Here is a 22799-nt window from a genome sequence, read left to right as displayed (position 1 = left end):
CAATGAACACAAACCGCAGCTGTTTAATTAGCTTTATGTTGGTTTAATCTAAACCGCTTTACGCTAGCAGCAGCTAATTGGTACAAAGAATAAACAGAGGTTGTCGTTCTACGGAAATGATGTCACAAATACCGTATATGCAGGTAGAAAGGCGCAACGCATAAAGTCGAGGCACTTCCGAGGTTAGCCCTTTGCTTTAAAAAAAATGTAAACACAACAACATGCAGTCATTATTCATTCATGTTCTAAACATGCTGGAAGTTATCAAAACATAACTCAGTAAAATGAACACATGAGCCAATTTAGAAAAGCCTTGAAATGTAAAATGAAAAGTTAAATAAATAGATAAATAATTCAGAAGCTGATAATGGTCAAAGGTCACGGCTGGAAGTCTGGGAACTGTCTATTGACGAGAGCATCAGAATCGATCAACAGAGCTGAGAGGCCTATAACTCATACAAATACACACATGCACACACATCTCTGTGACACACATGCAGAACGAATAATTGGTGGTGTAACACCCACGCCCTGTGCTCAGAAAATAAATATCATCGCTCTAGCACTAGTCTCCTTCTTCTTCTCCTTCTCTCTCTTCAGCTTAAAAGGTGGAAACCGAAATCTCTTAGGAATACTAGCAAAACCGTAAAAGGAAAAAAGGCAAGGCTTAACCTTCATCGGAAATTGGTTCAGCAGAAACAGACTTTGCAAAAAATTGCATTTGCGGAAATCGTATAGGCGTATACATACATGAATGTTCACAAAAATCTTTAAATAAAGAAAATTAAGTGATAAAATAGAAAATCTCTCTTCACTTCATTTCTCTGCGTGGTGAATAAACTCTTGAATAGCGACTGTTTCCCAAACAAGGGCCACGGCCTCTCCCTGGTAAGTATATGATCCTCCCAGGATTCTCCCTTGACAATTTAGACTGTTTTTAAGTGACAGTCAGGCTGCACAAAGAGGGGTAGGACCTGATTTAAAGATCTCTGGTTAAAATAACTTTAACGCTTCAGGCCCAAGTGGGTAGCGCCCCCGGTCAGTCACCAAAACTGAACTATCAAGTTCAACTTTTTAGCCAACATAGACAACAAGTCCTTAAAGGCTTGATATGCGACATTTTTCAAATTAATATATCCGAAAACAAGTATGTCCTATGTAAATGTATCCTCGAAAAATAACTTCCTAAAAGAGAGTGCTGTCAAACTCCTTCTGTGTGTTGTTCTCAGCTTTGTTTACATGGACGGCTCCGCATTCCCGCTTCATGTACTAGAGTAACATTAGGGGCGATAGCTAACTCAGTTTTTGTGAATGTTACGCTTTCTTCTTTCTTGGTTAGTGTTCTGTAGCGTTATCATATCACGGTCATCCTGTTAATTAACCATGCTAGCGGGGGGCTGTAGCATGCACAGTAAACTAAAGTGTGCTAACGTTAGCCCACAGCAGTACAACGCTGGCTGGGGTCTGTTGTAACTCGAGTTTTAACATGCACTCTGTCTACATGAGCCTGTACACGCCTCACAACCAATTTTGTTTGTTTGCTCTGTTATAATTATGTTCAATTGCTGCTACATAGTAGAAGATAACACTCAGAAATGTCTCCGAAACAATACAGCAGAATAGGCCGGGTGGAAAAAGTAGCAAGTTTTAGGTTGAGGGAGATGGCTGCTGTATGGCGGAGGTGTGGCCAAACAGAGCGTTTGTTTTGGTTTCATGCTGATTCTCAACATCTACCGGACATAAAAGTTGCATAGTAAGCCTTTAAAGTGCTCACAATACGTATACTTTGAATACAGCTCCATCACACGTTAACAATCAAAATGTATGTCAGCAGTTTATAACCAAATATGTTAAAGTTTACAAGGGCAATTAATAGTTTTTTTCCCACCCTTTACCAACAGCGGCGGTATGAAAGGTTCCCACATTCTGGAACACAATAATTATTTGACAAACATTGAGTTACTTTTTTTTTTATTTTCTATCCTTTTTAAGTCCTTTTGTCCAAAACAAAATGAGTGAATTCATGTGTTCTTTCATTCCTGGGTTATAAAATACAAATTATTGCAAAGGCACCTTTTTCAGGCACCTCAGAGTACAAAAAGATCCTGATAAAACTGGTACAACTAGGCATTCAAAGGTCACATTTTATTAAGTACTGATCTGATACCTGCATAATGCATTCTGTATCCAGCATATTGGACTGTTGCATCATGAGGAAAAAATTGTTTCACAATTGCAAATCTATTCAAAAGAGGCCATCCTCAAAAACTGAGTGTGGGTGGCCGCTAAACGTTGGTAACCACTGTATAAGACTCCCTATACAAACATCAAAGTGATAGAAAAGATTCAACCAGTCCTGCTTGAGAGAAAAATTAACTAATAAATCCAACAATGAGCCGGAATCACCAACATAAGCAGGTCAGAACAATACATAAATGTTTAAATGCAAGGCAGATGTTTAATGGTTGTATTAAGTTCATAAAAAATACACTTACAAGATAAATAAATGTTTGTGCAAATTCTCTAAAAATATGTTAATGAGACCCCCACCCCATCTGAACGCTATCTCCCCTTCAGGTGAATCTCTTGATGTATTTTGAGGTTTCCCAGCACCGTGAAGCTTTTACCACACTGCCCACAGCTGTACGGCCTCAGCCCGCTGTGGAAGCGCTCGTGTCTCAGGCAGTTGTCCTGCCTCGAAAACATCTTGCCGCAGATTTTGCAACTGAACGGCCTTTCTCCTGTGTGCACGCTTTGGTGCGTCTTCAGCCGTGTCTTTTGGGTGAAAGATTTCCCGCATTCGAGGCACCTGAAAGGTTTAAAGGTTTGGTGCGTGGCCTTGTGCTCCTCTAGAAGAGACATGCGGGGGAAGCCCCTGTTGCAGACCGAGCAGATGAACTGTTTCTGATTTGCTCTCCAGACATTCACGATTCTTTTTGCTCTCAGGCTGTTTCTACTGAGGATGTAATCTTCTGTGTTTGCTCCTGACCTATTTTCTGTTTGCCTCTGTGGGTGAGGCAAGGCTAAAGATGGCCCGGCTTGCTGCGAAGCAGGCTGCAAGCACTGCTCCTGAATGACTGCAGGGTGTGAAGCATGTCTGAAATGTTCATTTGGAACACACTCTGAAGGGGTCCTTCCCATGCACACAGGTCGACTCTCTATTTCTTCTTTTATCTGCACACTTAAGGAATCATTTGTAATATCCTCTGCATCAGTTGTATTTCTATGAGCAGCATATTGCTCAGCCTGAGGGGAGAACATCTGAGCATGCTCCTGCATTGCAACAGAGTTTTTCTCAAACATGCTACAAGCAAGAGGAGGCCAGATCTGGTCATCTCGCTCGAAGCAAATGTCTGCTGTTACTGTGTTGTCTATTGTTTCCTGGGTGGCAGGTTCATCCGCTGGCTCATGTTTCACAGCTGGCATCATGTCACAGCTCTCCTCTGTTCCATGTTGAGGCTCGATATTTGAATCAGCAGTCTTCGGTTCCAGATATACTGTGTATGTTTCCTGATCTTCTTTTTCATCTGAATTTGACAGAAAGAAGATGCAACCACAAATACAAAGCAAGTCAAAAAAGCAAGACCACAGTAGAGAGCTTATAATCTGCCTGTTTTTTATATGCACTTTCAATTTCTGCATTAAACAGCTGGATAGAATAAAAAAAATACTGCAAAAAGTTGTCACGCTTTGCTGATGTGCAAAGTGGGTTGCATGAATAAAAGCAAGATGTGACAAACTTTAGTGGAAGCAGAATTAGCAAATGACTCACATAAACCATGTGACCTAAACGTCCACTGATGCTTTTAGTTCCTTTTAAAGATGAAAAATAGCAGCAATAAAAAGTAGATCTCTATCAGAGTAATGAGGACTGTAATGTTCCTCCAATTAATGCATCAAACCAACATAAAAACATTGTTGTACTAATTACGTCATCTTGTTGAATACATGTCCTGACATCAGTTTTCCTGACCACTAAAGAGGAATTGCTCATCCTGTCATTTTCAGAAGTCAAACAATTTGTCAGTTAATTAATTGGTTGATCAACATACAATTAATTAAAATGTATTGTAATACTTCCAAATGTCATGGTTTCTTTCTTTTATCCACATCACTATCCAAAATGTAACAGTCTTTGCGATTTATGAGTATAAAAAAAGTATACTGTTTAAAAGCCGAATTAAACAGGGGACCAAAATAATCGTCAAGAATCTTATTTTTTGGTCTGTCAATTAGGACAGATTGTGTAAATAACACAACTTCAGAGTTTCAGAATATTTTAAATGAAGTTTGGTTTGGTTCTTGCTTCTTACCTTTTCGCGGGACCAGATTCCCGGCTGTTGTTTGCTCCTGTTTGTCCTCTGTAGCTAGGGTCTTGGCTGCTTCTTGGGCTTTGCAGAGCTCAACCTCCAACAACTTCAAACTTCTTTTAAGCTCCTGAATCTCACTGTCCCTCCGACACATCTCCAGACGCAGGACCACATTCCCGTCCTCCACCAGCTTCGTTATTTCGGCGACCGCAGCTTTAGCTAACACATCCATGATGGCTGCGACCTGCGTACCGAAAGAGGAGGGGAAGGCCATCCTGCCGCTTGAGATTTAAACTCTGTAGAAAGATATTATCAAGCTTTATCAAACAGCTGGTTCCTCCTTAGTAAGGCGAAGCATCACCCCAGCAGCTTTATTTTGGTTTACTTCCGGGAAAATTGGAAAGCGGAAGTGATGTAACGTCAACCGACGTAACTCTCCTAATAAACGTGAAATGCACCAACAAGAAAACTTCACGAAGAACTTTTCCCTGAATGAGGTCTGTCACAGAGACTTCTGCTTTTGTCACCCTTGGATTTCCTTTTATGTACCTTGCCTCATAAACTTAACATATCTGACTGTTTGTACATGTGTATATGTAGTTATGCGAATGCTACAAAAACAAATAAATAAATAAAAATCTTAAGGAGACATCGAAAAATAAATAAATAAACGTATCTCTTTAGCTTATCCTTTAATTGTTAAAATCCTTTAGTTGTTAAAAAAGGAAATAGCTATCAAATAATAAACACAGAATATTTTTTTTCCCCCAGTAACACATAAATATTATCACGCAAAAAGATATTTTAAGTTATTATGTTAGAAACAGTCTCTTTATTCAGCCCTCAAGCAACTTATCCTCGTTATTTTTCACAGGCTTTTTTTAATTTGATTAGTATGTCGAATATGTATAAAATGAGCCACTCAGTACTACTCAAGTTATTTGATTATAATGAATTGCATGTCATTTTTCTTATAATAAATCAATCTATAAATATGAACCAGGTTAATTATAAAGATATTATAATAGTTAACACAATAATATTCATCATCATCACCATAAAAAGGACAGACCCAATGCTGTAAACTTCTTTTTATTCACATAATGAAAAAATACTATGACTTTTGGAGACAAAATATCTATCACGAAAGATAGGCTACATTTAATTCATCAACATCGCTTTTTTAAACATATCATCAATCTAACTGGCTGACCATTTATTTAAAGATATGCTGTACATGTACATATACTTCATATAAGTACAAAGTATTGTATAATAAGACAAGTGCAAATAGAGTGAGCTGGATTGAAAGAAAATCTTATTCATCTTGATTAAAATGAAGTTCTGTTATATTTTGCAGATCTGGAGTATGAAGGCCATGAAAGCTCTGGATTAAAACAGATCAGTTTGATGCAGATGCATTGTCAATATTTAATCCTCAATATGTTTCAGCAGCACTCATATTTAAATCCATTGTGTGCGTTTGCTTTTAGTTTCAGTTTTATTTAACCTAACAAAACAATTGAGGCTTTCCATTTATAGCTGCGTGTCCCGGGGAAATGAGGGGCTGAAACACTGAATACACATCATCATCCCTGGTCCAAGTCCGACTTTTGGTGCATGTTGTCCCCTGTCCAATTTCCCTTATTTCCTGTCAGCTTTCTACAGTTTTCTCATCCCAAAAATCGTCCCATAAAAAATCTGTTAAAAAACCATAACTTTCCTGGCGGCACACATAGACAATACTGTTGCTGTAATTTACTGAAAGAAAATCCCCAATCGGTAAGGGGAAAATCAGCCCTACACGTAGAAAAATAGTTTGTACAGTCTGATACGTTTAAATCAACATACTCTACATACCAAAAAAAACTGTCTTCACTGCACTTCATTTCCCCAATCCCTCTGCCTCTCCTTCTCCTTCTCGCACTCTTTCTCCATTTCTCGCTTCATGGTCGCTATGGCAACCGCCTCTTCAAAATTCATGCTGAGTGGACTGTTTCTGTTTGCGTCCCTCGTCAAACTTTCACCTTCCGCATCCCACCTCCTCTCCCGCTCTCTGTCTCCTCTCCTCAGAACTGGCTGCTCCTTACTCCCCTCTTCGTCGTCCTCGTCGGTTCCGTCTGTCTCCTGCTCTCCTGTGCACACCTTGCCCCCCTCTGTTGGGACTTTCGTGTTTTCTCTCCCTCTGTTGCCGTCTCTTCTCTCTTTTTGCTGCTGCTGTCGGAGGTTCATGGCGGTGATTTTGCAGTGCTGCGGCTTCGGAGGCACGACCGGCACTGCTTTCACTTGGTAAAACTTTGGTTGTTTGGAGACGACCAGCTTCCTCCCTACTCCTCCTTTGCAGCTGTCACTCTCCTCTTTCAATTCCTTCATATCAGACGTGACGTCTTTTAGCTCCTCATCTACACCCTTTGTTTTTCTACTACACTTTTTCTCATTGTTTTCTGATTTTTCTTCTGTAACCATTTCCTCTCTGTCATGATGTTGTGTGTCGTCGTTGACAGCACGCTCTCCATCAATTACTTCACCTAATTCACCTGTCTTTGGTAGGTTTGTCTCTAATTCCTCTTGCTGCACCTCTGGATCTGTGAGTGTGTCTCCAGTTGCCTCCACTGATTCCACCTCTTCCTCTATCCAAACTTCTGTCTCATTTGTCCCTCCTGAAGTCTCCTCGATCCGCTCCTTGTCCTCTCCATCTGTGACGTCGTCTTCTGCAGCAACACTTTCTCTTGCAACCTTCTTCTCCTCCTGCATGCTCTCCTCATCCTCTATCACCTCATGCACAACTTCCTCCGGTTCATTCTGAATTGCACTTTCCTCCTCTGGAGTACCTTCTTGCATCCTTTCTTCATGTTCTTCGTCAGCTGTCAGCTCATTGCCATCCTCTGAGTTTTCATCACGTTCTTTTATTCCTTCAACCATTTCCTCATTAATGTCCCTCTCCTTTATATGCCCCCTAACACAGGGTCTAGGATCTTCTATTTCCCTTATGGAAAGGTCTTCAAACTCTTCTAATTCAAATTCAGCAACTTCTCTTTGTGGAAAATCACTGTGAAAATCCTCAAAATCTTCCACCTCCTCCTCCTCGGCTGTAACGCTGTCTAAAGTGTTTGATTGATCTTTGCTCTGCAGGGGAAACTCAGCACGGCCGTGTGTTGACGCCTCTGAGGTGAGAGATTGTAATTCATCACTGTGAGTGTCTTCCACGACGCTGCAGTCCTCCTCCTCCGTCGCTTTGCTGCACATGGACGACAGAAACATTTAGACATCTATCAGTGGGCACGAGTATAAGCTTAGTTTTAATGTATTTAATGTGTTTTTACATTTAAAAAACAGCTGTTTTAATACAAAAAGTTTGTGTTTGGTTTCTTTTATTTTTTTGAAAAGAAACCAAACTTTTGAAATTTTTGAAAAATCAATCTTTGTGATTTGGAGAAACTCTTTGTATTCATTCATTGTGAGCTAAACATACAATGCAAAAAGTTCAGAACTACTTCTTGCATATTCCTCACTCACCTATCTTTATATTATTTCAAATTCAGCCTTTTCTTTGTTCAAAAGTCACAGCCACAATATCCTTTCTAATGCAACCCTTCCAAAGTCTTTTTCAAACTTACTTAGCCGCCACCTTAGAACAAGACCAGTACCCGCTAACAGCTAACTGATGTCAGGTATGTCAGGACATGTCAGGTACACACAATATCTATCAGAGGTTGGCTAACATTAGCTGAGTTATACAAAGGTACCATTATAAAATACTGGTTATAGGGAAAATGTTTTTGTTTCTTGAATGAGTATAGTCAGCCTTAAACCTGCTTTTGTTGATTTTTTTGGGCCACCAGGGGGCAGCACGACAAGTTTTAAACACAACTTTGGGCAAGCTAGTTAGCTAACAGTTGCCTGTTTACACATCCAGCAGTGTGGAACAACATTCGCATTTATGTCAAGTGTTGTTTCTAACAATATCTGGCTCGTAAGCTTCTAAGTTTCACTAAAGTTGTGTCTCAATTCAGGAAGCTGCATCCTTCGAAGGACACAACCTACGAAGTATGAGTCATTCGTAGCCTGTGTAGGCCGCCAAGGCCGAAATGAAGTGAGATGCTCTGGTCTACAGAGGATATCTTGGCCAGGTCTCCTTTGAAAAAGAGGTCCTTAATCTCAATGGGATTTAAATAAAGGTTAAATAAATAAATAAAAAAATTTCCTGTTTGCGTCAGCGACTGTTCCCGCCTTTAACGTTGCGTCAGAAAACACCGCTATGGTTGCCTAGCAATAGGTGGCTAGCTGAGCTGGCTAACTAGCTAATATCACAAACGTCACCTAACTTAACCTATTATTTTAAAGATAATTTGAAGTTTCAAGGCCCCTTTCGTTTTTTAATATCTGTATTGTGAGCTATTCGATTTAGTTGAAACCAAAAACATTTACATTTTTAAGTGTATTCCTCGGCCCTTTAAGAGTCTGCCATCTCCTTTGAATTGGCGCACGATAAATCTCGGGATACATTGCGCCACGAAGGATGCACCCGATGGATCCTTCGTGGCCCGGGAAAAGAAGGATGCATTTATCGGCTGCATCTGAAGGAGCCTACAAAATGGGACAGCCTTCCACATGCTGCTGCGATGCAATTGGCCTTCAAATACGGCCTTCGAAGGACGCAGCCCTTGAATTGGGACACAGCTTAGGTGAACTAATTATTTTTGACTGTCTGCCGTTTGGTGCTAAGCAGGCCGTGTAAAGTGGCTTCATTGTAGCCTTTTTCATGAAATAACTGCAAAAACTACTGTGTCTGCAACAAGTTTAAAGAGAGACCGCTAAAATGCTCTCCAGTTATCTATGGGTTCATAATAACAAGCAAAAGAAAAGCACTGAGTTAAGGATTTGAACATGTTCAGCTATAAAGATGTTTCACTTTTACCTTTTGTTTTGCAGTTGGTCTCTCCCCTGCTGAACTTCCTCTTCTGTCTCTGTTATCTCCTTTTCTTCCAGTCCAACGTCATCTTCTTTCTCTTTTACTTCTTTAGCTGACATTTTAGAAGCAGAAAATTCAAGACTCGGTGACGGAGAATCTGTCTCCTCACAGATTTGTAATTGATGTTCAGCAACTCCATCAAGAGTGCATCTGTCCGTTCTGTCAGCGTCTGGTTCAGACCCGGTCAAGTCTTTTAGAAAGAAGTCACAGGGGAGACTTTTAGCAAACATGCATTCATCACCCTCGCTGCTGTAATCATCACATTCATCGTCTTCCTCCTCTTCTTCAGAGTCAGACTCCTCCGGTCCGTGGACAGGTGAGGTCATGTAAGGCAGGCTGAGGGATTTAGCGTGTCGGCTGTTTGAGTCCATGCGGAGCGGCCTGTGTGAGTTTAACTCTGTTGGGCTTTGCGGCTGCTGGTGTGTGTGTTCCTCAGTGGGATGATATTGCTCCATGACCTCATACTCGTCATCTGAGTGACCCGGAGGTTCGACGGAGAACTCGTTCACCTGGGATGTGCAGACAGGAAGTGAAAATGTAATTACCTTCAAATACTATTCATCTGTACAGCTAACACACACGCACACACACCTGATAGGGGACCCCGCAGTCCATATGGTCCATGACGCTACAGTCCATCTGGTCCAGGAATTCAAAGTTATCTTGAACGTAGCCTGACAGCCCCAGGTCGTCCCCCTCCACTTCAGTAGAGTTGAGAAAGTCAGAAGCGTCGAACACTTCGGCGTGCTGAGTCACCTCTGACTGTGAATCGGCCAGCCTCACGTCTCTCATGTCTGAATGTATAAAAACAGACGTAGATTAGAGGTGAGCTTAGATTGTTAGATTATAAACATGTGGTTAACAATAAGTTATTTAATAAGAATATCATTGTTCTGAAAAATTACCCATGTATTCATCGTTGTCATCGACATTCTTGTCATTATTGACAGCATCGTCATCGCCATCTTCCTCCGTGTTGGAGGTCAGGCTTTTGGCTCGTAGCTCCCAGGACACACCTTTGTCTCCTATCACCAGCACTGGCTCCCTTCTGCAATCTTCTCTAACCTTCTCCTCTTCCTCCTCTTTCTTCCCTTCTTCCTCATCACCTCCTTTCACTGCATCTCCTTCATCCGTGACTCCTTCCCCATCTGTTTCTCTCCCCTTGTGATTAATCGCCTCCTCCTCGGCCTTCCTGCTTTCCTCCACCTTCCTCTCCACCGCTATGCTTTCCTTCCTCTCTCTTCCCTCCTTACCCTCCACCCTGTCTCCTCCATCCTTCTCCCTGCCACGGTGGATGATCCTGTCGGCCCCGCCTCCTTGCAGCACCCCTAAGGCCAGGTTAGAGGTGATGTGCAGGGGCACGGTGACCATGGTGGGCCCTGTGATGTGCATGGCTGCTCTGCGGCTCATTTTAGAGGAGTGTCCCGGAGACCTGGTCTGCAGAGTCTCACTTCCTGGGATTCCTAAACCGTCAGGGTCTAAGGCGGTGTAGGTGCCCTGGGTCCCAGCCCCCCCGCTCACTAACCCTGTCCCCCTGCGGTACGTCACTGCATATTCACTGCCACCCAGCCCCCCGGTAGGTGCAGAAACATCAGAGCCGGCCTGGGGGGAAGCGGTGACGAGGGGGGAGGCGGTGACGAGGGGGGATGTGGTGGAAGGAGGGCGCTGGGAAGTACGTCTGGAACCTGGAATATAACATGGAGTTAAGACCTGGGAATATGTGTAACTGCTTTTTAGACAGTCTAATCAAAGCATGACTGTAGATATCTTAATGAAATACTCGAGCATCTGTTTTTTATTTACTTTGAAAAGGAATCAGGACACAAACTAGATTGTTACTTTCCTGACTTATCCTAAAGGTGATTTAGCCATGTAAGTTGTTTATGTAAGTTTTGATGTTTTGAGTATTTTGTTTGTGATGCTCAAAGTATTACAAAATTATGGTTAAAGAAAAAAGTTAGCTGGAAAGACAATATGTGTTATCCAAGGTTAAAGTTACTCTGGATGCATCACAGACTTCAAAATCATCTGTTTCCCCTGGAACTATGTTTTACCCAATCCAAGCAAAAAATTAAGTATGAATAAAATAGCCTAACAAAAGAGAGACCGGAAAAGCAGCCGCTTAGCTCCGCCTACCCTCTCTGACAGACCAACCACTGCTGGGTGATGGAAAATGCGTCACTAACTGGTGACTATGTGTAACTAATTTGGTTGTTTGGACGCTGAGAGGGACAATGGGTTTGCTCCACAGGTTAATCAAAGCAAACAAAGCATATTTATATTCATATATATCCTTATTGTAGGTGAAGTTAAATATTAGATTCTTCTATTGTCCAAACTTTTATGGTATTAATTCTTTATTCTGACAGAATCAGGAAATGTGTGAAAAAAGCAGCACCTTCATTGGGATAGGCCGAGATACTGAGGGAGTCCATGCTTCTTGCTGGTCTCAGAGTCGGCTGGTCTTTCTCTGAAACAAAGAAGCAATAATTTGAGAAAATATGTTTTAAGTATGGTGAGGGTAAAGCAATAACATACAGGAGAAGATTATGGTTATAATTTACCCCTAACGAAAGGTTTAACCCAATCACATCATCTCCCATAACGAGAGGCCATACAGCTTAATTTTCCATCACACACATGTTTAAAGCTCAATGAGCCGTTTTACTGTTTAAATCTGTTGTGGTGGATTTTAAATAGGAAATATTTAAGAGACGGAGCAGTACCAGGACTAATAACTAAAGTTTTGCACCTTTTGCTGGATGTTTGTGCCTCCGTCGGGGGTCGGGGAAACGTCCTCCAATGTTGAAGATTGACATCCACTTCCTGCCTTTTAGAGATCCTTTCCTCCTGAACCAGACATTCAAATTAAAATAGAACCAAGAAGAAGCAACTCTGTTTGTCCTATTTAACAAAAAAATGGCCTAAAAGCCCTCGAGGTTGTACCAGCTGAAAATTATTGACCTTTAACATCGAGATCAAATGAGTCAGGTTTGATGAAAAGAATCCAACAACTCACTTGTCTGTGCCTTCAATGATAGCGTGGTACGGTCTGATGGCTAGAGGACCGTCTCCTGGACTGATGTTACCAAAGTGTGGGATCGTCTGAGCGGCTTTGAAAGGCCCTTCCTCCCGACAGGACGCAGCTGTCGGCGAGGGGAGCGAGTTTCGTCTCTCGTTTGTAACACCTGAACACAGCAGAAGTGAGTCAGTGATACAACGCAGCAAAGGTAAGCGTTTTTTGAAGTTGCTGCCAAAAACAAAATGTAAAAAATGTGTAAATAAAAGTTAATTCTGTCTTATTGTTAAGCTGGTGTTTGTTACCTTCTGTAGGGAACAGCTGAGGGACGTGTGTGAGGATGAACTCCACCACGATGGACTGAACCCTGACCTCCATGAAAGCTGCTGTTCCGTTAAAGCCAGACGCCTCGATGTCCTTTGACCTTGACCAACAGAATGAGTGACTGATTAGAAGTATGTATTGAAGATCTATATGAAAAGGTAAGAAGCAGGAACGAGTGAGTGAATACAAAATTGAAAGACAAAATGAGGAAGAGAGTGAGGGAAGAGTTAAGGAACTTAAAAGAGATTAACAGAAGTAACGGGGGAAATGAAAAAAGAGAACAAATTAGCTCCATTAACTGAATTTTAAGGATACCAAAATAGCTTGTGTACAGTATATTTGTGGTTTGGTTTCTTGCTCAAAGGCACTTCAACAGAGTGGACACTGTGTGGCTAATGTTAGCAAACCTCAGCAGATTTGGGGCCCAGACGATGGCCAGGTTCCTAGCGTGCATGTTGGTCTCCGAGGAATACGAGGCCATTCTGACAAGATGGCGCATCAGAAACTCCAGGGTCCTGATGGAAAGACAGTGTAAGCGTTAAAAGGGCTAATCATTTATGTCAGCTAATCAAATAGAGGTCTGAGATGTATGGACTATTTCTGCATGTATGCGACCTGAAGTTACAGACTTAATTTCAGCCAACTCCCAACCTTTGTAACCTGACAGCTTGAGGCCAATTTGCAAATGCGCATAAGTGTGGAACCTCTCAGTTTATTCTAGATTTCCAAGGGGCGTTATCATCACCATTGCAGACCAAAATCCAATTTTTTTGCTACAGTTCATCAGAACAACAAAAAATGTGACAAAGTGGTAGGATGCTAGGCTAGGTAGCTAGCTCAATCATCCAGTTCACTTGGCTTCTAGTCCAGCATAAGAGACGTCAATTACCTGCCAGTTTGTTTAATACAGATGCAACAGCTGATTAAGAAGGGTCCAGTCAGCAGCCAATCAGCAGTAGCCACATGTTTTGTTTTTTTAATGGCTCATATAAACCCAGAAACCCACAAAGCCTACCTGACTAAAATCTACAAAACAGGAAGATGACAAACTCTGAACAAGAGGCAGCAGGCAAAGTAAAGACCTTATAATCCCCCAAAATCCAACTCGATCCTGACAAAAAATAACTGTAAGAGTAGCCCCCCGGATGGTGGTATAATACAGACTGTCACCTGCTTCCTTGAGGTAGAAAAAAAGGTTTTAATGTTAGTATGAGATCAATTGAAGAGTCAGTGGATGCAGCAGAGTTTTGTACCTGTGATGGCGTGCTGGCAGTTCTTTTAGCACATCTCTGATCTTCACCAGCCTCTCCTCCTCCAGCTGGATGGCTACAGCCTCCTGTAACGCAGACGTGTTTTAGAGTCAATATTTAATAAATCAAAGTCATTTTTCCTTTCAAATGAGATTTCTGGAAATCTATAATGGTCGAATGTAATTAATGTAATGAATGTATTAGTGTTAATGCATATTCACACTACCTTTACTTTAGTACATTTCTGACTTACTTTAGTGACTGTTTTCATTGTATGCTACGTATTCTACTACTTCAACATTAACATACAATGCAATACAATATGATACAAAATGATCAATACGAAATTATACGGTACGGTACGATACCAAACAAGACGATACTATACGATATGGTACGGTTTGTGACAATACGATACAAAACGATACAAAAGATACAAAACAAGATGAGACGATATGGTACGGTACAGAAGAATACTATACACTACGATACGATACGGTACAAAAAGATATGATGCAAAACGATACGAGATGGTACGAAACGTTACGATACCATACGGCACTGTACGGTACGGTATGAAACAATAAGACACGGTACAGTACGGTACAAAAAAATATGATGCAAAACGATACAGTACGGTACGGTACAAAACAATACGAGATAGTACAGCATGGTAAAAAAAAAAATTATGATGCAAAACGATACGGTATGAAACGTTACGATACCATATGGCACGGTACGGTATAAAACAATACAACACGGTGCAGTACAGGACAAAAAAATATGATGGAAACGATATGGTACGAAATGTTAGGATACCATACGGCACGGTACGGTATAAAACAATACGATACAAAACCATACGGCACGATATGAGATGAGATCCAAAACAAAACGACATAATATGATAGGGGAAATTTGTCCTGGATTCATTGACCATACTTATTCTGAAATATTTCCTCATCACTCCAGTGATCAATAAACTTCATTTACACACACAGGGTGGTAAATTGTCTGAAATGCTTGCGTCTGAGCTACTCACCGCAAACTTGTCGTACAGCTGGTACGTGAGCAGAGGGTTTGGCAGCTCTCTGAAATAAGCTTTACACAGAGAGCTGACACAGTGGATGTCCTGCAGGTACAGATCCTTGTTCAGATCTGGACCCCCGTCGCCCTCAAACTCACCCCTGGTTGTACAATTACACAAGAAACAAACCTGATCAAAACTTTGGTAGAAAATACTGTTTATAGATTTACTGATGTAGGTTCAAAGAGAGGCACACAGCTACACACACACACACACACACACACAACTTACCGCAGTTTTTGTATGTTGGACGACACTCCAGACAACCTGTAGATTCCATCCACGATTCCGTTTTTCTCAACAAACTCACTGCAGCAGCGCAGCACCAGAGGAACTGTGGGAAACAGGGAGGGATTCGAATAACTGAACAAGAATGATATGAAACATGTCACATTTGTTTCATATTGGGTAGGGTAGCTACCCTGATATTTTCTGTTTGCAGTGGCCATATTATTTATTCTACATAGACACCTGTAGTCATTTAAAGCATTACGTCCATGTGCAAACGTACTATAAAAGATACATTGGAGATGAGATCATGTGTGCTGGGTCTTTTTTTCTTTTGTGCTGATTTTTGTTAACCAGGAAATGATTTATAGATGTGTGATAGGAATGTGTCATATATTGTAACATGAAGTCCAATTACATCTGTGATTCTACAACATTTCCTCCAGCACCACCATGAATTTGCTATTTGTGGTGTTGAGTTAAATGTCTCAACAACTATTGGATGAATTGGCATAAATGCTACTTCCAGCATGAATTGTAATAACCGTGTTTATCTTCTAACTTTTACATCTCGGCCCATCATCTGGTCAAAGTCCATACACTCACAAAGCTTTATGTTTATTGCTTATTAGCATAGGTTAGCATGCTTACACGATTAGCTAGAGGGCTCATCATTAATGAGATTAGTGTTAGCACACTGATGTTAGCATTTAGCTTGAGCACTACAGAGGGTGGATGTGTAGAATGTAGGGGATGGTATCTATAACAAGGTTCTTGGTTCTCCAGCTCTAAATCCTCTAAATATGATACAATTAGGAGACTTTTATTCTCAGCAATGTTTTTTGTCTTTAGGTCAAATGTTCAATGTATGTTTCCCTGAGTAAATATGTTGAAATTGGGGCACTGGTTTAGGTCAGTGTGTAGAGCAGGTGCCCTTATATGGAGAGGCGACAATCCTCAAAGCAGGTGCCGCAGGCTCATGTCCTGCCCTTGGCCCTTTGCTGCATGTCATTCCCCACTCTCTTCTCCTGTCTCTCTTCAGCTGACTGATTTTTAACATTTGAACTGTATTTGAAAAATCCATCCATCTTTGTTTTTTGCAAATGGAACCTCAAAGACAGCCCATACCAATCTCACGCATTGTTAATGAACATAGGATTCTGGAAACATAGGGTTGACCCGATTTCTTTCTTAAGAGAATAGCGCAAAATAGGGATATGAAAATGAGGGATGAACTACATAATACTAAACAGACTCTTTAGAGAAATAACATTTTATGTACTCACAAGAAAAATGAGTTACTAAACCAAGAGTTACTGTTTCGGAGCATCTGACTCGACCTGGTGTGGTCAAAGCTGTGTGGGTCTTTTAGAACGATTTGAACACATACTTTAAAATAGCACAGGCATCTCTTTGTCTGTCTGAGAAGTATCAGTGAAACATGGGAAGCCAAGACTTTTAATTATGACCAAATAATGGCTTTTAAATGGACCGTCAATTATGTTAAATTATTATTTTACAAGCTGTAAGTTGTTATGAAATATCTGCAAAAGCACATTGGATTTCACTTCTGTTTTACCTGTTTAATTAGGTCAGCTATATGTACACACATTATATATATAATTTCTATTTATCTGAATGTCATGGTGGGTAGTTTGTGTTTTAATAAATGGTCACAGGAATACGTCTGTTCACTTACTCTCTTGAGACGAGGCGGTCAGGTGCTCCAGCAGGTCACATCCAAACACCTTCTCCTTGTTCCCTCCTTTTCTCCGGTGTCTCCTCATGTCGTCCTCTTTGCTGTGTTCACCTCACATTCAGACCTGAGCTGCTCTGCTTGTGACCGTCAGGCTGTCCGCTGGATGTGTTGACCAACTCGCTTAACGTGCCACTGACTTTGTAGAGGTGCTGCGCATTTCAGAGATTTGACAGTTTAGCTGCTGCTACTTCTGTTTCCTTTGCTGCAGTGCATGTTGATAGGTGTTGGTTGTTTCCTCTGTAACCTGTGTTGCGCTGACGTTCGTATGTTAAAGCTGGAGTGTTAGGACATACTGCGGTTTGTCTTCCACCCTGCAAAAGCATGAATCAGTAAAGTTTCCTTGTGCGAAATTCACTCGCAAACAATAGTGTCCACAAAAATCAGAGAATATTGCACTGAATCCTCGCCGTGCATATGTGTCTCTCCACTTCCCCCCGATGCACAATATATTTTCGAATGAAAGGCCACACCCTTGTCTCTGTACTTCTCCTATTCAGTGAAATGAGCCTCTGAATGTCACACCAATCACTCCGTAATACCTCTCTTGGATGGTGGACCCAATTAAATCTAGCATTACATCTCCCGATGTGGGTACCAAGTTCATTACAGGCCCGGTCTGCGCTTCCTGCCCGCATGTCATGGACACTGCGGCCCCCTTTTTTCCACTGCAGCGGAAGTAGACTGTGAAAGCTTGAACATACAGACTCCTACAGACATTCAAACTCACTCCCCACCCCCTCCATCTTCCTGACACCTGCCACTGCTCTCTTTTGGTCCACCAACCCTCTCTTGTAAGTCCACTTTAAGGAGTTTCAGCGTAAAATTCGGAAGAAATAAACAAGATAAAAAGTGAACACGAGTGTTCCTACCTTCACTCTGCATCGGCACACAAGTAGCAGCATAAAACGATGACGCAAGAAACCACTAAACTTCCCCTGTTCACTTCCTGAGTGTCTCTCCTTGTCGTGTGCTTTCTCTATGTATGCGGCCCACGGTTTCTCCGCCTCAGTGATAGAGTAGGGAAATCAGTTCAGTGTATCTGAACAGTGCATCTATTTCCCTTTATGTATTGTGTTTGTCTTTGTAGACTGAGCTCTATGTGTCAACCTGACGTACGTGTGGGTTTAGGACAAATTTAGCTCAATTCCTTTGATTTTGTCAGCTGTACATCGACGCTACAAACCTATACAGATCCCTGCAAGCTAAAGTACCGCACTGAGTTTCAGTGAGGTCTGCACGAGAAACAAAAAGTGCATAGGCTCAGAGAGAAGTACATTCACCACAGCACGTATGACAAACTACTCCCTACAAACTGTTGCAGATCAGTTAATAACTACCAATTATCACAGGGACCCAGAAATCAAACCACAACAGAAACTAAAACTACCACAGCCGAGCACAGATTACCAAACAGTAAAGCACGGTACAAATACCCGTGTAAAGTACCACAAATACACAAAACATAGACATAACAGGAAAGTCGAAAGTACCAAGATTTTCCACAAATACCACTGGGTAACACAAAAAAGGTGTGAAATGTAATATTCTAAAGTACAAAAATAACCACTAATTACATAAAACAATGTAAAAGTATGAAATATTTTTTTATTAATTCAAGTAAGTAGTAAATAAATCAATGCAGCCTAACTAGCCCTGAAGTTGTCGGGAATCTCCCTCACAAAGTCATAACAGAATAATTCATCATTTATTTCATTACAGTCCCCTTTGCTGCTCGTGAATACTTCATATTTTGTAATGATATAGATATAGATGTTTATACTCCATTGAGCAATCCTTGTAGTTTTCAAACTTAGTATTATATAACATCAAGTCTAGAATTACACATTTTGGATTTTGGCCCAAACACTTTAAAGGTAAGTGTGTCTTTTTCTATTACCTGGCAATTATATTAATTAATTAAATAATCAGGTTTTACTGATGTATTAATCATTTCTCATTCTGATTCTGATAAATGAGCTATTAAGCATTTCTTACAATATAAACCCCTCCATAAAGACATATTGATAGTGTTTGAATATGTGGCTTCTTTTTATTGATGTTCTAAGCTCACATTTGAAGTCACCGTGTAGGACGTGAGTTCTAACTTCCGCCGCTAGGGTCACAGTGCGGATGTAGGAGAATGTATACGGTAATGCAACGTCACCAGTAGCAGAGAGTGACGCTGCCATGGTAATCTCGCTTTGTATTTCAGTACGTCCCGTAATGGCGGAAATATCGATCAACTGACGACCCCAATGACGTTAAAATGAATACATGATACTTTTCCAACGTGTGTACACTATGACAGAATATGTTATAGGACGTCAGTAACAAGGGTGAATTTATATTAACACGACCAAAGCAGAGAAGGTGAGACCGTCCGTACGAACCGTGAAGTGGTAAAAAGCGAGCGACCCTGAAACCAACCATTCGCGGACGAAAATCACAGAATACATAATGCCGTCCGCTCCACAAAAATGATCGAAATAATACTCTAACCAGCATTTTAAAGACACCCATACTTCCACATGGTGACATACAGCAAATACAGGCGCACACAGGTGAATATATTTATTTGTATTTTAATAAAAAGCTAAAAACGGTGCAAGATGGAGAACAACAGCTTCCACAGCGATCTCCTGTCAGTCATGGACGTGCTGGCCAAGGCAGCTGTAGCGGAGATAAACCGGCGTGTGGATGACAGCTGCGCGGTGCTCCGGCTGGAGGTGAGCCAGAGCCGGAGGGACATCGACCTGCTGCGGAGGAAGTGTGAGGTGATGGAGGCTGAGCTGAGGAGGACCAGGATGAGAGCCAGGAAGAGAGGTGAGGACAGGGGGGGCATAAGAAGGATCATTTCCTGGGTAGATCTGTGTCTGTAGTTTCTGCTTCAAAACTAAGTTGGATGTTTATTTTTTGTTCTTCTTCCTCAGTGTTTTATCCTCCAGCAGCAGACAGATTCTCTCCTTTAGTTAGAGTGGTGCTGAACAAAGAGACACAGAGCACAGATTGGGACAGACAGATGGATGCTGAGGCTGAAACTCAACACCAGCAGGTATGAATACAACATAATATCACTTTGATTGTTTATTAATCTACTTTTTATCTAAATTAATTGATCATTAAGTGCATAAAATGGCAGAGAATAATTTGAAAACACAAAGGTCATGGTTGTATTTTTTGTTCTTATATAGCAAACAGTCTAAACCCAAATGTATTTGATCAACCAACATTCAGCAGAGTTTCTCTACTTTTCGGGAAACAAATTTATGAACTCAAGATTAAAGTTCAAAATAAGTGTTACTTCCAATGCAAATAAAAAATCTAACTGAGTCAGTATTGTTTCCTGTGTGAGTATTAACATTGATCCTGGTGTTGCAGTGTGCAGACATGGAGCCTGCGATTGAAGCTGAACACATACTGATCAAAGTGGAGTGTGCAGAGGAAGAGATGTGGAAAAACGACTTAAACGATAAACTGGGTGAGTTCAAACACGAACATACACCTCACACTGGGTCTTAGATGCACTCGGTATCTTCCTGTGCTGGTCAGAACAGCAGAAACAGGTGCATATTTTAAAGATTGTTGTAGCAGCGTGAGTATAATAACAAAACATATGACAAAAGTACCCACATTTGTAAGCACATTTAAATATGTTTTGTTGTTCAATTGGACAGTTTGGCCACAATAGCGTCAATTTAGAAACATTTTCCCTGTTAGTACCAGACTATTTACATTCAATCATAATCACACATTTTAGAAAATAAAGTCGGATTAAAAACTTCAACTCAATAAGCAACATTCAAACAACAAAAACTTTAAGTTGCTGTGATGCTCTAAAAGTTTTGCACATTGCTCATAATAAAAAAGAGGGGCAAAATGTTTTAAGAGTGTTATGCTTGAAACCTCTGCTTTAAGATATGTGGTTCCTGTACTTTCTTTAGAGTCTGACGTCGCGCAGGCGCCATGTGTCGAAGCCTCACAACCTGCCCGGACTGACAGCTTTGTAGAGCCTCACCACTCAGCTGAGAATGCGGCCGACCCTGGAGCGCTGCTGTCCCCAGACAGCTACGACACCTTCTCAGATCAGCCGCTTAACACAAATCAGAACGAGGCGGAGCACGTGGTGAAACATGAGAGAGAGGAAGCGCCGCATGAGAACGCAGCCGATTCAGCAGGAAGTTTTGGGATGGAGGAAGGTGACGGACAGCTGTGGTCGTCCAATCAGTGGTCGGATGCTGCTGATACGAACCTGTCGTATGCCAGGCAGCACTTCGCCTCGGTGTTCCCATCTCAAAGTGGGTTACATTTGGAAAACGTGGTTTCTCAAATTCAATTAGCAGGGAAATCAAATTCAGTCGTGGTGAGTGCAGCACAAGTGAAGCAACGAGCCAGAACGTTTGGACTTAAAAGATCACTACCAAATGAAGGAGACAGTGCTGCCTCTCAAATCAACACTATGGAGCAGTGCTCGATCCCTCAACAACAACAGAATCAGTACAGCGACTCTATGCCTCACCAAAATGAGGACTTAATGCCACAAACCCCAGCTTCCTCCTCTTCTTATGCACACAGCCGCAGCAGCTTCGTCCTGGCGAGGAGGATGAGAACTCCCTGGAGGTCCGGCATCGGGGAGAAGAAGTTCAGCTGCACGTACTGCGTTAAAACCTTCACGAGGTGTTGTCAGCTCAAAGAGCACCTGAGGAGTCACACGGGGGAGAGACCTTACAGCTGCAAGCTGTGCGGCAGGAGTTTCGCCAAACAGTGCAACCTCCTCAGACATGCGGTGGTGCACAGCGGGGAGAAGCCCCATGAGTGCTCACTGTGTGGGAAGTGCTTCACCCAGCGCTCCAGCCTTAAGTCCCATCAGAAAACGGCTCACTGAGATCACAGCGATTGATTTTATACACCTGACTCCAGGAAACATTCCATATTTCTGAAAAACTTTAAGCGGAGCCAGGCCATATACATAGATCAAATTTGATCTTTTATTATTAATATAAAATGTGATATAATGTTGATGTAATAAAAAAACTAGTCTGAAATCATAATACCTTAATTTTGCTTTGAGGGCCATACCAGTGTGGCTGTAACTTAAACTACACATCATAGTTATGTTTACTTTTTTGTTGTTTTTTTCGACTGCTATAAGCAGTCATTAGTTTCCAATCTAATCTGTACAACATGAAAAAACAGTTAGTGGTCTCTTGATCCTTACTCATGGGTTGTAATCCTACCACTGTACCTAAGTCTACATTCACTGTGTTGTCTCACAACAATAAATAACTGACATAATTGTATGTGCAGATTTGAAATCAAAATCAATGGCTGCCTAAACTTTAGTTTCTTAACACAGTAGGAGTTAATGGTTTGGTAAACGGTCACATTTGATCTACTTTCATTTCCTTCCATTGACCCCTTCATGGCCTGCGTGTGCATCTGTAAGCTGCGTAAACACTGCCACAGATGACCCAGGACAATACTGCTGATCATGACTGATTTTATTGGTTTGGTTTCAATCTGTTCAAATAAACCTGTAACTGTCTTATGTTAAGTGTTAATGTAAGTGTAACAAAAACTGAGTCAACTACAGCAATTTTATTAGCAAAAATAAGGCTGATCTTTGCCCCATTTTGTGCCTTTTATGTTTTGTTATTACAGTTAAGCTGTTGCTTGATTTGGACTATGTCAAACAAATATCGTGTTTTTAGAATCAGGTATATTGTTTGTAAAAGTTTTTTTCCCCTTAACTCATTTTTTCAGTAGTTGTAGCTTCATCGTTTTGAGTATTGTGATTTGCCTTTAACCTCTGAAATTTTTACAACTTGAAAAACTAGTAATTCTGTAGCAGAC

General features: G+C 41.3%; 3 protein-coding genes across 3 annotated transcripts; 1 reads left to right on the top strand and 2 right to left on the bottom strand.

Annotated features, from left to right (window-relative positions):
• Positions 1 to 1987: 1987 nt before the first annotated feature.
• On the bottom strand, positions 1988 to 4598 carry LOC138611486 (zinc finger protein 853). Its single transcript, XM_069684635.1, has 2 exons — positions 4314 to 4598; positions 1988 to 3527 (listed from the first exon to the last, which is right to left on the bottom strand). Exons 1-2 carry the CDS (start codon positions 4582 to 4584, stop codon positions 2563 to 2565), a joined length of 1236 nt encoding a protein of 411 aa, XP_069540736.1. The 5' UTR covers positions 4585 to 4598; the 3' UTR covers positions 1988 to 2562.
• A 796-nt stretch (positions 4599 to 5394) lies between these two features.
• Positions 5395 to 17833, bottom strand: arhgap30 (Rho GTPase activating protein 30). The gene is given in 15 exon segments (XM_069684627.1): positions 5395 to 6243; positions 6246 to 7548; positions 9229 to 9791; positions 9874 to 10076; positions 10188 to 10967; positions 11681 to 11752; positions 12035 to 12132; positions 12302 to 12470; positions 12607 to 12725; positions 13033 to 13140; positions 13879 to 13961; positions 14918 to 15062; positions 15194 to 15296; positions 16890 to 17260; positions 17819 to 17833. Coding segments are annotated over 14 exon segments (3882 nt in total). The 5' UTR covers positions 16978 to 17260; positions 17819 to 17833; the 3' UTR covers positions 5395 to 6195.
• Positions 17834 to 19402: 1569 nt separating this feature from the next.
• Positions 19403 to 22684, top strand: LOC138611485 (zinc finger protein 436). Its single transcript, XM_069684634.1, has 4 exons — positions 19403 to 19772; positions 19880 to 20001; positions 20328 to 20427; positions 20891 to 22684. Exons 1-4 carry the CDS (start codon positions 19559 to 19561, stop codon positions 21829 to 21831), a joined length of 1377 nt encoding a protein of 458 aa, XP_069540735.1. The 5' UTR covers positions 19403 to 19558; the 3' UTR covers positions 21832 to 22684.
• Positions 22685 to 22799: the final 115 nt, after the last annotated feature.

The sequence above is a fragment of the Semicossyphus pulcher genome, unplaced genomic scaffold (genome assembly GCF_022749685.1).
Source record: "Semicossyphus pulcher isolate SPU_LCO1_2020_fin unplaced genomic scaffold, fSemPul1.0.p SCAF_7, whole genome shotgun sequence".
In the NCBI taxonomy this organism is placed as follows: domain Eukaryota; kingdom Metazoa; phylum Chordata; class Actinopteri; order Labriformes; family Labridae; genus Semicossyphus; species Semicossyphus pulcher.
The sequence above is the reverse complement of the archived record's forward strand: the minus strand, read 5'-3'. Positions and strand labels throughout refer to the sequence as shown.